The 12,428-nt window shown below is 44.5% G+C and overlaps 1 protein-coding gene across 1 annotated transcript in view; it reads right to left on the bottom strand.

Moving 5' to 3' along the window:
• Window positions 1-3,858: 3,858 nt before the first annotated feature.
• Window positions 3,859-12,428, bottom strand: part of RTEL1 (regulator of telomere elongation helicase 1) — a 144,729-nt gene continuing 136,159 nt past the window's right edge. Inside the window, exons 35-37 of the mRNA XM_054980610.1 lie at window positions 10,224-10,373; window positions 8,893-8,996; window positions 3,859-4,332 (exon numbers count right to left, since the gene is read on the bottom strand). Of these exons, the coding sequence (XP_054836585.1) occupies window positions 4,252-4,332; window positions 8,893-8,996; window positions 10,224-10,373 (335 nt within the window). The 3' untranslated portion in view covers window positions 3,859-4,251. The remainder of the gene's footprint in view (window positions 4,333-8,892; window positions 8,997-10,223; window positions 10,374-12,428) is intronic.

Genomic DNA, 12,428 nt, shown 5'->3' on the forward strand with positions numbered 1-12,428 from the left:
ACAGGCTAGACAGGAAGAGGAAGGAAGTTAGTTCCTGCCTCCCTGATTGGATGGTGGGAATCACCCAAGATGTCCTCCGCCTCAGAGGGAGAATGGCTACTTTGGGGGGTGGACTCTATGGAATTATGCCATGCTGAGGTCCTTTCCCTCCCCAAACCCCACTTTCTCCAGGTTTCACCCCCCAGAGCTCCAGGAATTTCCCAACTTGGAGCTGGCAACCCTACTTAGGAGTACAGTCTAATGTGCTTGAGGTTTTGATTGTCTAGCTGTTCTTGATACAGCAGCGCCCCTCCCCTGCTGCTTAAGTCCTAGCTCCATCACAAGTGTTCGCTCTTGAGGATATTTCCCTATGCCTCGGTCCAGATTCAGAACTATTCTCACTACAACAGAAGTCTTTGATACATCGCCTTATTTGGAGCGTGTCTGTCATTTTGATGTTAATTAAAAGAAAAATAGTAAGGAGTCCAGTAGAACCTTTAAGACTAACCAATTTTTCGGTAGAATAAGCTTTCGAGAACCACAGTTCTCATCAGGGAACTGTAGCTTATGCTACAAAAAAGTTGGTTAGTCTTAAAGGTGCTACTACACGCTTTTGCGACTACAGACTAACACAGCTAATCTACTGGAATTAAAAGAAAGGCAGCTGGTCGGATTTTCATTCCAGAGTCCTGAAGAATTTCAAGAGCAACAAATGATCTTAAGAAGTACAGTCACTTACCCTCCGGACTCTGGAATATTTTAATTCATGAAATGTTTTCACTTGCATGACTGGGAAAGAACAAAGGTCACTCACCCATCATCAAATGACTCGCCATATTTGTACGTTAAACCAGAAATATGACCTGTCCTAAACGCCTGGAGGTTTTCATGTGAAAAATATGTCTCCAGTGGCTGAATTAATATCCATATCCTCCGTGCACAGCGGGGGGGGGGGGGGGGCGAGTTCCAGCAGGCCGTCCCTTGTACAATGGCTGCCCCCTGCTGGTGACTGAATTGGAATGCTGCCGTACTTGCCTGGATATTTCCCTTTGTACTTTTGCATAGTTTTCATAAGTGTCTTTAGTGAAGTGTTAATTTTATATTTAGTTAGTTGGTGACGGTTTTATTGTTTTTGGAATTTGCCTTTGGCATATCACCATATGACAGACGTGATGATTCAAGGGTTAGGTGTGCGCCCAATCCCAATTCCCTAAAATCTGACGCATCTTGTCGCACCCCTAATTACCTACTTTTCAATTGCCTGAAATTTCCACATGTGTGTCTCATCACTGCCATAGGCTTAACAGGCCAAAGAATGGGTTTTCTTCTTCTTTCCAGTAAAGCCTTCATTTCCTTCCCATATGTCCATTGCCAAGTCATGTTTCTTCTTTCTTTATATTGCTGGAAATTACATTTCCGCACAAATTCAACGTCACATTCTGGCCATCTCCTGCCTGGACTATTACAACTTCCTCCCTCTCTGGCCTTCCGTGGTTGCACCTCAGGCCCCCCATCATTTCTATCGAGCATTTTGCAGCCAAAATATTTCATTTTGCTAGGTTTTAACCCTTTGACATTTGTAATTAAATCCCTGCTCTAGCTTCCAGATCCAGTAGAAACTCATGAGAGCCAGTTTGGTGTAGTGGCCAAGAGTGCGGGACTCTAATCTGGAGTACCAGGTTTGATTCCCCACTCCCTTGCTTGAAACCAGATGGGTGACCTTGGGCTAGTCACAGCTCTCTGGAGCTCTCTCAGCCCCACCCACCTCACAGGGTATTTTGTTGTGGGGATAATGGCATACTTTGTAAACCGCTCTGAGTGGGCATTAAGTTGTCCTGAAGGGCGGTATGTAAATCGAATGTTATTATTATTATGAACTTTAGAGCCCTGCATAGCTGTGACACCAGTCTCGTCATATCCTAATAAATCCGCCCCCCGTGACCTTCATTATTGCATTTCTAGCAGACTTGCCCTTTCAGAAATCTCCTGTCTCCTCAAACATTTTACCCTTTCTCACTAGATAACATTAGACCTTAGAAACTGTCTTCCACGACACCTATATGCCACTATTTACAAATCTTTCCTCAAAACCCCACTTACCCATGCCACTTTGGGCACAAACCCTTAATTCCCATTGTTAATCGAAACTAAATTGAAATACATGCAGCAGAAATGCAGGCATATTTTCCTACTTCACACCCCCCCCCCGACTTGACATATTTCATAGATAAAATTCTAGACTGTAATCTCCTTGGAGCAGGGATCTACCTCTTATGCTCCATAAAACACCATGTACAGTAATAATCTTCCTATTTGTCTCCTTACAATAACCAGAAATGGCTCATGTTGGTCTCCTATATATATATTAATAAAAAGAAATACACAAATAAGCAGAGAAGGCAGCAGAGATGCTTGCTAGGCAGGGATGTCCTAAGACATTTTACCAGCACAGAAAATCATCTAAGAGGCACACTCAAGAGCAGGTGACCTGACTGGCAACATCTCCGGTTCCATATTACTTGACAAGCATCTCTAAACATATTGCTGTTCTAAAACTGTTTGCTTGGTCATTCTTAAAACTGAAGCTTTCTGGAAGCAATACAATTTTGGGGGAAAAAATTCTGCAGATAAACTGGAAATGTCTGGTTTTTGGTGTGTGTGTGTGTGTTTTAAAAAAGAGGCTTCATATTTTACACTGGATATTTTTAAAATGCAGCCTTCTTGATTTCCAAAGTTATTACCTGCCTTAAAAGCCAACCTTCTGTTTGTATGAGTGTGCATGCACTCGCACGCAAGTGCGTATCAGTTCGGTGAAAAGTGAGTGAGCTTAGCCGTTCATGCACTTGAGGAAGGAGTTTCTGATTCATGACAGCTTGTGCAGTGAATTCAAGTCTTCAAGGCGCCGCCAGATTTTTTTGTTGCTTTTGGCTGCAACCGACAGGATTGCCCTCTGAAACTCAGCCTTGCAACACAAACCCGTGACATACTCCTTTTTGCTGCCTGGGATCTCCACATCACTCTTCCTCTTCCACATAACAAATTTAAACATTGCTAATCCGCTCCTCCCTCCCTCAGAGCTCATCTTTTCTGTAAGAGGACATCAACTCAGAGCCAAGCTACAAGTGATGCCTGACACAGGTTGGACACTTGTCAGCTTCCCTCAAGTTTTGATGGGAAATGTAGGTGTCCTGGTCTTGCAGCTTGGCTCTCCATTACAGCTGTAAGACCAGGACGCCTACATTTCCCATCAAAACTTGAGGGAAGCTGACAAGTGTCCAACCTGTGTAAGGCGTCACTTGTAGCTTAGCTCTAACATCCTTATCCATTCATTCAGGCATTCCTCCTGCCCGCAAGTACATTGGTTTCTGTTTCAAAATGACCATAAACAAACAAACAAACAACCCCCCAAAACTGCTTCCTTATTCCTAGAATTGAATGTGACTTCCCAGGCCAAGTCTCACCAAAGATATATTGTCGAAGGCTTTCACGGCCGGAGAACGATGGTTGTTGTGGGTTTTCCGGGCTGTATTGCCGTGGTCTTGGCATTGTAGTTCCTGACGTTTCGCCAGCAGCTGTGGCTGGCATCTTCTGAAGATGCCAGCCACAGCTGCTGGCGAAACGTCAGGAACTACAATGCCAAGACCACGGCAATACAGCCCGGAAAACCCACAACAACCAACTCACCAAAGATACTTTCCTCATTGAAGGGCAAAGACCATGACAGGTATGAAGTTTTGATCAATATTTTTGCTATCCAGCTGGAATGAAAATTGTAGTTAGCACTGTGGCTTGAGCCTAAGCTGTGGGAAATATTTTAGTCAGCATGTTCAAGAATGCAGCATCATTATCAACATTAACACATGAGAATCACGCTATAAATACAAAATAAATCTATTTATTCATATATTTCAATATTACACTGCACATTATACGTCTTCATTTTCTTAATAGAGTAAAAAAAAAAATCACTTGCGGAGAATGAGAACACAAAAGCAGCCCGTTGTCTACAGCTGGCGTAAACAACTGAAAGCTACAAAACGGCTTGGATTTTTAAAAAGATTGGCATAATTATATCCTCAGACCAGAGGCGCTTCTCTTCCAGATTGTTCTGTGCAACAGGAAAATCTCCTTTGATCAATGAACTTCAGCAAACAGAAGGATGGCATGAAGAGGTGGAGTTGTCAGGAAAGCAAAAGGAAGCTTGTTTGGTTCTTTTTCGTGGGCAAGTTTTTGCCTTGTTAAGCAGGCAACCCTTTTCACTGTCCGTCTCTCTCACTGGAGGTCTGACCAGTAAGACAAGGTTAAATGTCTTCTCTTGGTATTAGCTTGGCATTCTGGACACTTCTTGGCCACCTGGAGAAGGGGAGCGGGTAGAGGAGAGTTTTGAAAAGGTAACAGAAAAACATACACTGGCTTTTGACATTTCTGTTTGCATTGCGTTATCTATCTTAGTTTGTTCTGCTTTCAAAGGATGGAGTTGGAGATGCTGCATGTAAGGAAAGGATCTAGGAAAATGTGATCACGGCATAAGGATGAAGACCTGGGTGGGCACCAAAGACTTCCTCACTCAGCTCTTGGAAGCTGTTGCACGTTCCTCTCTGACACCGTTCCTGACATTTCAGCAAAAGCCGCCAATCCGTTTCCAAGTGTTTGCTTAGAGTCACAAAGGGTCTGGAATCTGCTTAAAGCCAGAATCCATTGCAGCGAAACCAGAAAGAAGTCTTTGGGCACAAGGTGGCTTTTCGTTTTGCTTAAAGCCAGGAATTCCAGGGTAGCTTTCCCCCCAGCTAATATAAACCCAGGGCAAACAATTCCCATAAAAGTGCTTACTAGAAATATAAGCGAGCAAAGAGGAAATGCAAAACTCGCAAACAATCGAGGGAAAAAACCCAAGTCCAGATAACAGCTAGACTTCTAGGTTCCTGGTTCCTTTGTGCAAGTCTAGTGATAGAAAGGAGGAAGCAAAAACACTCTGGAGGCATTACAGACACTACTGATTATGGGGTTATGGGAAGAGACAACTAGTCTCCCTGGTGTTGCATCTCCTGCTAGTAATGTTTAAATGACATCCTTGAGCATCAAGGAACATACCAATTACATGGCTAAACCTCCTGGCGTGCTCAGAGCTGCCTTTTGTCTTGTTGGCCTTTCTGCCCTGTTGTATTGTGATGATTACAAAAGGTAACAGAGGTGTTTTCCACACGGGGACAGGCTTGTGTAGTTTCCCTACTGCTGCACTGGAACAGCACTTCCGCAAAGCAGGTTTCCCTGGTAGTTTTTTTGGGTAAAAAAATCAGTGATTTAATAGCAATATATCAATATACTGTTATACCAAAATATGCATCAGATTCTCTGAGTTCTCAGCTATTAAAAGAAAAAGCAAGTCTCTAGCTCATCTGGTTACAGAGATATGTTTTCCTCCCATGGTGGTGGAGAGTGCCCTCAAGTCATCACTGACTTATGGCTACCCCTGGTGGGGTTTTCACGGCAAGAGTCTAACAGAAGTGGTCTGCCATTTCCTGCCTCTGCAACCCTGGTCTTTGTTGGAGGTCTCCCATCCAACTACTAACCAAGGCCAACCCTGCTTAGCTTCTGAGATCTGACGAGATCAGGCTCACCTGGGCTATCCAGGTCAGGGCGTTTCCCCCCATATATGGGCCCAAAGAAAGGGGCGAGAGACTTGCTTTGTTTTTGTAAAGAAAGCTGAGAATTCAGAGGACCTGCTGTATGTTTTAATATAATGATAAATTGATATAATGCTATTGCTGATTTAAAAATTAAAAACCCTCTGCAGCAGGGAGAAGAAATGGTTACAGTGGTAGAAATGGCTGCTGTGTGGGCAGGATCAGATAACTTTGAACCTTTTCATCCACATGGGGCCACCAAGGCTTTGCTGGAATCTTTATCAAAGCAGGTTTGAGAAAGATTGGAAAAAAGCAAGGGAAACCCTGGGGAGGCGGAGGAATGCACCAGGATGTTTTGAGAAAGCAGGAAAAAAACCTCATTTCCCCGAAGCACTGAACTTGGGGCAAAGAACTTGTGTGGAAACACCCATATACTTGGGAGAAGCACTTGATACCTACGTGGAAAGCACCTCTGCAATGTAAAAAGGATAACACCTACCCTATTGACCAACATGTGCCACAAATAACATACAGATTTTATACACTGTCCTACCATTAAATGCTTCCTGTAAGTGAAAAACATAAAGCAGCTAAATACATTTGAAGTTGTTAGGTCTTAAGGGCAGCCAGTTTCAGGAGAACGGGAACTGAAATGGGGAAGGAATGGAGTAGGACAATTCCAGGTGGTTGCAACCCAAGCAAAGTGAAGTCAACGGCAAAGCAGAGATGGTAGCACTGAGTCAGATCCAGAGAGGGAGTTCAGGTAGGCTAAACAGACAGAGAACGAGCAGCATTTAGTCCCCACCTGGGAAGAGCTAGTCAGATAAAAGAATAGGAAGTTTACATTGATCATAGAGAACCACTATTTTGCAGCGACTGGATCATGCCTGGAGAAAAGGGTTTCAGTCTCTGTTCACATGACACTCGCTGAATGGCTCAAGGCAAATCACACTCTCACCCTTACCTACTTCGCAGAGTTGTTGCAAGGACAAAAGGAGGGGATAACCACGTATACTGCTCTGAACTCGAAGGAAGGAAGGGAGGGAATAAAAATGTATCGAATCAATGATGCAGGGTACCATGCCATTGGTTCCCTGGATCACATGACCAGATGGCTGCGTTGCCAAGCTGCTTTCATTTTGGTCCATATCCCCTCCACCCAAGTGCCAGTTGTGAGGACCAGCTTTTCTTCTGTCTCTGCATCAAGTCAGCAAGCAGCTTCTGTCCTCCACTACAGCAAAACACGAATGTCAGCTGAGAAGTAGAACGATGCCTAATTTCACCTTAACTGGGACAGAATGGCTGTTTCTGGGAAAAGCTTTGCCATGTTCAGTATCCACCGCAGCTCTGCTCTTCTGATCGTACCTGTCTGCCCCCAAACACCCCCCTCCTCAGGCTACTGGTCCTATTTTACCCTATGTGGAAACACTCCCAGAACCCTAAAACCAGTTCCAGTGGAATCTTCAAACCACCCGTCCTCATAGGGGTTCTGTGGGAACCCCTATGACACCATTTTCTTAATTCCTGCACATTTGAGCTGCCTACAGAATGCATTTGGTCCATCATACTGATTTCCCAGTTCCTCTCACATGTTACTCCTCTGCCTCTCCTATGTTTCTGGCTCTTGCGGTCATGCCCGTCACCGATATAGTGGCTCCGAGGCTTCCATAGACACCACCAGATTTCATTAGGTTATAAGATGACATCACGGTGCCATAATGTATGGAATGGTATTCTGTCACCTGGCATGCCTTCATAAAGAGCGACCCCCCCCACCAACATTTCGGATGAAGGGACTAAAAGAGTGCTGGTGTGGTGTGGTTCCTGTGATCTGGGAGACTGGGTTCAAATCCCAGTGCCACAAAGCTCGCTGGGTGACCCTGGAACCAACGCACACTTTCAGCCTTTCTTCTTCTCACAGGGCCAGCACGGTCACACAGTTATGAGGGCCACAGGACAGAGCGGCCCCCGCAGTTTCATCAACAGGAACCAGAGAGATGGGCTGTTATACGGAACCTTTCATGTTGTATTATAGCTGCCCTTTACAGTCTACTACTTTGATTAAATGCTGCTATTTTTGTTGTTTTTGATTGGCTTTTATTGGCGGTGTAATTTTATTCCTCAAGACACACCTTACAGCTGTAACTAAAAGTCATGAAAGACACCATTCCCCTCATGTGTGATGGAATTCCACGATTCTGTGGCCCAGCCTATTCATGGGAGTCTCGAGGGCTAGGAATGAATCACTACTATATCCACAAATTCTTAGAAATCTGGTAATGTGACGATCCGCAGCACACATTTTCGTGTCTGAAATTCAGGCAGATGTGCAACGTATTTTGTGCCTTCATCAGACCTTCTAAATTCTCACATAATTATGTAGTCAGATTCCCAAGGGAAGGCTTAGAAAGTTTGTCCAAGAATGCCGCCAGCAAGTTTCATGGAAAAAAATGGTAATGTGTTTCACCACGACTAGCCCTTTTTACTGCATTCTCCAGTCCAAACTACTTACTACGTTTTCCAACAAGCCACATTTGGGTTTCCCGGAAGCTTTTCTCCACAGCAGCTGTGGGGAATGGCATTTAAAAGGTCTGCAAGGGTCTGGTTTGGCTTGAGAAAACAATATGGAGACGGAAGGTGCCCCTCCTCCCTCCACACTGCAGTCGCTGAGCTGAATCACAGGCACCCGTGGGTCTTCAAAATGCTGCTTGCTGCAGTGGCTGTGCCATCCGTGGGGAAGGGAGTACTAGAGTGGTTGGAAAACATCATGGGTGGTTGGGCCTTCAACTGGCTTAAGCAGAGCTGCAGGCAGGCAAGGGACTAGGAGCTCCCCCCACCCCCAGCATGAAGCAGAAGGGTGGGTGAGGGGAGCCGTCATGGGAGGCAAGCAGGTGACAGCACTTCACCCGGACTGGCTGGCCCACTGAATGGGATATTTCCTTGGAAACCAGCAGACGTAAAAATCTTTGTTCTTCGGAAAATACATTTGTTTTTAAAATGTAACCTGAAAAAAAATGTGCTGTTTTTTGTATGACCTACTGCATAAATCACTAACGTTCATTTGTATTACATGGAAGCTCAATCAATACATTCCAAACCAGGATAAAAGCAGGCAAGAGGAAATTTTAAACTATTCAAGTTCAAAGTCCTGATTAGTAGGGCACAGCTCCATTACCACAAGCATCCTGCTCAGCCATAAACGGCAAAACTGGTAAAATACAGAGTCATCATTAAGTCAAGACAGTCCTGAGAACAGAAAAAAAAGCAAAACTACAAAAAGGAAGCCAACCTTGAGGACTTTCTTCCAGCATGTTTGGCAACAAAAGAAGCCACATAGTTGACACCGAAAAGATACATCACACTCTGATTTGCATCTAACACACTGGAATCCTCCTAATATGGAAAATTGAGAGAGAGAGAGCCCTGAGAATCTTTGGCTCTAAAAACCCTTTCTGTAGTTCAGCTCCACAGCACGTAGCTTGTTTTGTGAGGCTTACAGTGCAGTCCCAAGCAGAGTTACACCGGTCTAAGCCTGCTGATCTCAATGGGTTTAGATTGGAGTAATTCTGTTTAGGATTGCCCTCAAGTGCATCTCTTTCACAAAAGTAGGGTAATCACCAGGTAGACTTAAGCACTAATCTCAAGCAGCTGGTCACAGGGAATGCAAAAAAACCCCCACGGAATATGTTTGATATACAAAAAGAAAGGAAGCACCCTCTTTTCATTGTCTCTTGATGTATAGCTGAACGTAGGAAGCTGCCACACCCTGAGTCAGTTTATTAGCCCATCCAGCTCACTGGGCTTGACTCAGACTGCTAGTAGCAATCCAAGGCCAGAGGCAGAGAAAGTTTTTCTCCAGCCCTGCTATCAAAGTGCCTTTAAACTGGAGATACTGGAGGCTGAGTTGGAAAGCTAGCCATGCAAACCACGTTCTCCATCACTGAGCTGTGGTGCTCATTATCTCCTGTGCAGATGAGTAGGGTCAGCACCAGGTTTTGGTGAGGCCTTCCAGTGCCACTCACTCTCCATTACTTGCCTGCAATGGTGGCTCTTCCTCTGCCCTTCCAATTGCATGGTTACCCACTCAGATGGGCATAGCAGGAAGGCACCTGCCACCTGCTCCCTCCCTCCCTTGATCATGGATGGGGAGAAAGAGAAGCTGCAGTGCAGCGAAGGAAAGAGGGCACGATCCACATCATCAGAGAGGACAGGGCGGTGGTGGGACCTGCTGCTCCTGGTGCCAGTGGCCACTCTCAGGGTGCTCAGAGCATCGGCAGAGGCCTGAAAAGGCCAACCCCCAACATCAGCTCTGCAGCTGAAGTATCCAGTTTAGTGTAGTGGTTAAGAGCAGCAGGACTCTAATCTGGAGAGCTGGGTTTAATTCCCCACTCCACTCGAAGCCAGCTGGGTGACCTTGGGTCAGTCACAGCTTCTTGGAGCTCTCTCAACCCCACCCACCTCACAGGGTGATTGTCATGAAGATAATAATATCACACTTTGTAAACCACTCTGAGTGGGCGTTAAGTTGTCCTGAAGGGTGGCATACAAATGGAATGTTATTATTATGTTATTACCCTTTCTCTGGAAGAAAGCTCTTCTACTGGATTTATATATACCTACTACTTATTGGTGAGACGACTGGAATGTCTGAGTTCGTTGGCACTCGTACCCTGCCGGAACCTCCATCTGTTTTGTTCCGTGATGTTTTGGAGTGGACTGGAGGAGAGACTGTGCTCGGTGTCTTCTTTAGTGTCTCACACTTGGAGGAGCCTGCCAAGGGCATTGAACAGTGATATTAAAACAAAAAACCATGTGCCACATCAGCATGCACATTAATAGACAGCCAGTGCGGTGCGGTGGTTAGAGTGTCAGACTATGATCTAGGAGACCCAGGTTCGGATCCCCACGCTGCTGTGGGTGTTTGCTTGGTGACCTTGGGCTAGATACGTAATGCAAGCTTAATTAACATCGTACAGTTGTTGTGAGGATAAAATGGAGAGGAGAACCATGTAAACCTACTTGGGTTTCTTCTGGGGAGAAAGGGTATAAATGAAGTCAAAAACAAACCGCCTCAGCCTCTGAACCTAGGCATTTGCATTTAAACCTAGGTTTTGCATTTGCTCCTAGGTTTCCACTGTACAAAGACACTCGATCTTCATTTAGACATTCATACAGAGATGATGGAAAACTGCTTCCAGTCACTGTGTTAGGACAACTATGTTGGGTGAGCAGCTGGGGGTGAAGGGAGGGGGGGGGAAATCTTAAAATATTCCATACATGATACTGTGGATTGATGGAAAAACCTGCTCCTAATACACCAGAGTCCCTCAGAAACCACTACTCTTCCACGAAAAAATATGCAGTCATCTTGTGGCACCTTATTAATGAATTAATTTACATTATTTATAGTCTGCCTTTCTCGCTACGGATTATACGGTGCGAGTCAGTACATTCGGTTTCAAAGATATTTCAATAAACAATGCAACTGGGTATATAAATGCAGATTTACAACGCTTTAAAACTAGCAGGAATCTAATACAGAGTTGAGGAAATGCTAAACAGAGCATAAGCAGTTCTAAGACTGACATATTAAACAACATAAAAGACCCAGTAGGATCATATTTATAGAAACAGACAGTACATATAAGTAAAGTCTGTAATTCCTATGCTTTTACTAATATATCTCTGTGAGACCACTTCCTTACAGTATAGCCCCATTTGAGTAAAAAGCCCTCTTGAATAATTCAGATTTGCATCGCTTGCTGAAAGCAAGGGGAGTAGGAGCTTTCCTGACCTCTTCAGGTAAGCTGTTCCATAAGGTGGAGGCCACTACAGAGAACGCACCTTAAAGAACAAGTTTTTATGCTAGCCTAGAGCTCCCTTCCTCCAATGCATGAGTATTTGCCGGTTCACAAGCATCAAATTGGGCACTATTCTACAAAACCCTATGTTTGAATTAAAAACCTGCTAGTTCTCTAAGTTGCCCTAAGTCTGTATAGATTATGTCTGCTGCAAGAGGCTGACACAGCTACCACTCTGGAAATGATCTTCTAAGCGTAGTTCTCGCATATGACAATTCCAGTTCTTTGGAATCAAAAGGGATTTCCTGTCATAACACCCCTTCCAGGAAATCAGAGGTAAATCTGATTACGGCAGGCACACAGAGGTAATTCTGTAATGCTTTTAAAATAAATGTGTACCATGCACAGAATTTTCAAACGTAAGGGAAACACTGCTGTGCAGTAGCCAGCTGCTGACAGATTGTTTGGACACCCTTAGAGTAACAGATCCAGAGGAGTTCGCTGTGTTAGTCTGTAGTCGCAAAATAGTAAAGAGTCCAGTAGCACCTTTAAGACTAACCAAACTTTATTGTTGCGTAAGAGAACTGTGGTTCTTGAAAGCTTATGCTACAATCAAGTTTGGTTAGTCTTAAAGGTGCTACTGGACTCTTAACTATTCTTAGAATAATGTCTCTGTGGTCCAGTGAAGGAAAAGCAGTTAATAAAACAGAAGAAGGAACTTGCTGACTTTTCCAGGAAGTGGAAAAAATTCTCTCAGGCTAGTGACAACAGACAGTTTGTGATGGGGCAAACTACACTGTTTTAGTCAACTGTTTGTCCATTGTATTGTCGAAGGCTTTCACGGCCGGAGAACGATGGTTGTTGGGGGTTTTCCGGGCTGTATTGCCGTGGTCTTCCGGGCTGTATTGCCGTGTTTGTCCATTGATGTAGAAAACTGAGATGTCCCATTTTAATATGAAAAAGATAGGTATGCTTGTGTGATGTTGCCCTCCCCATCTTACTTCCCTACATTTGTTTGCCCAAA

The sequence above is a fragment of the Eublepharis macularius genome, chromosome 5 (assembly GCF_028583425.1).
Source record: "Eublepharis macularius isolate TG4126 chromosome 5, MPM_Emac_v1.0, whole genome shotgun sequence".
NCBI classification, from domain to species: domain Eukaryota; kingdom Metazoa; phylum Chordata; class Lepidosauria; order Squamata; family Eublepharidae; genus Eublepharis; species Eublepharis macularius.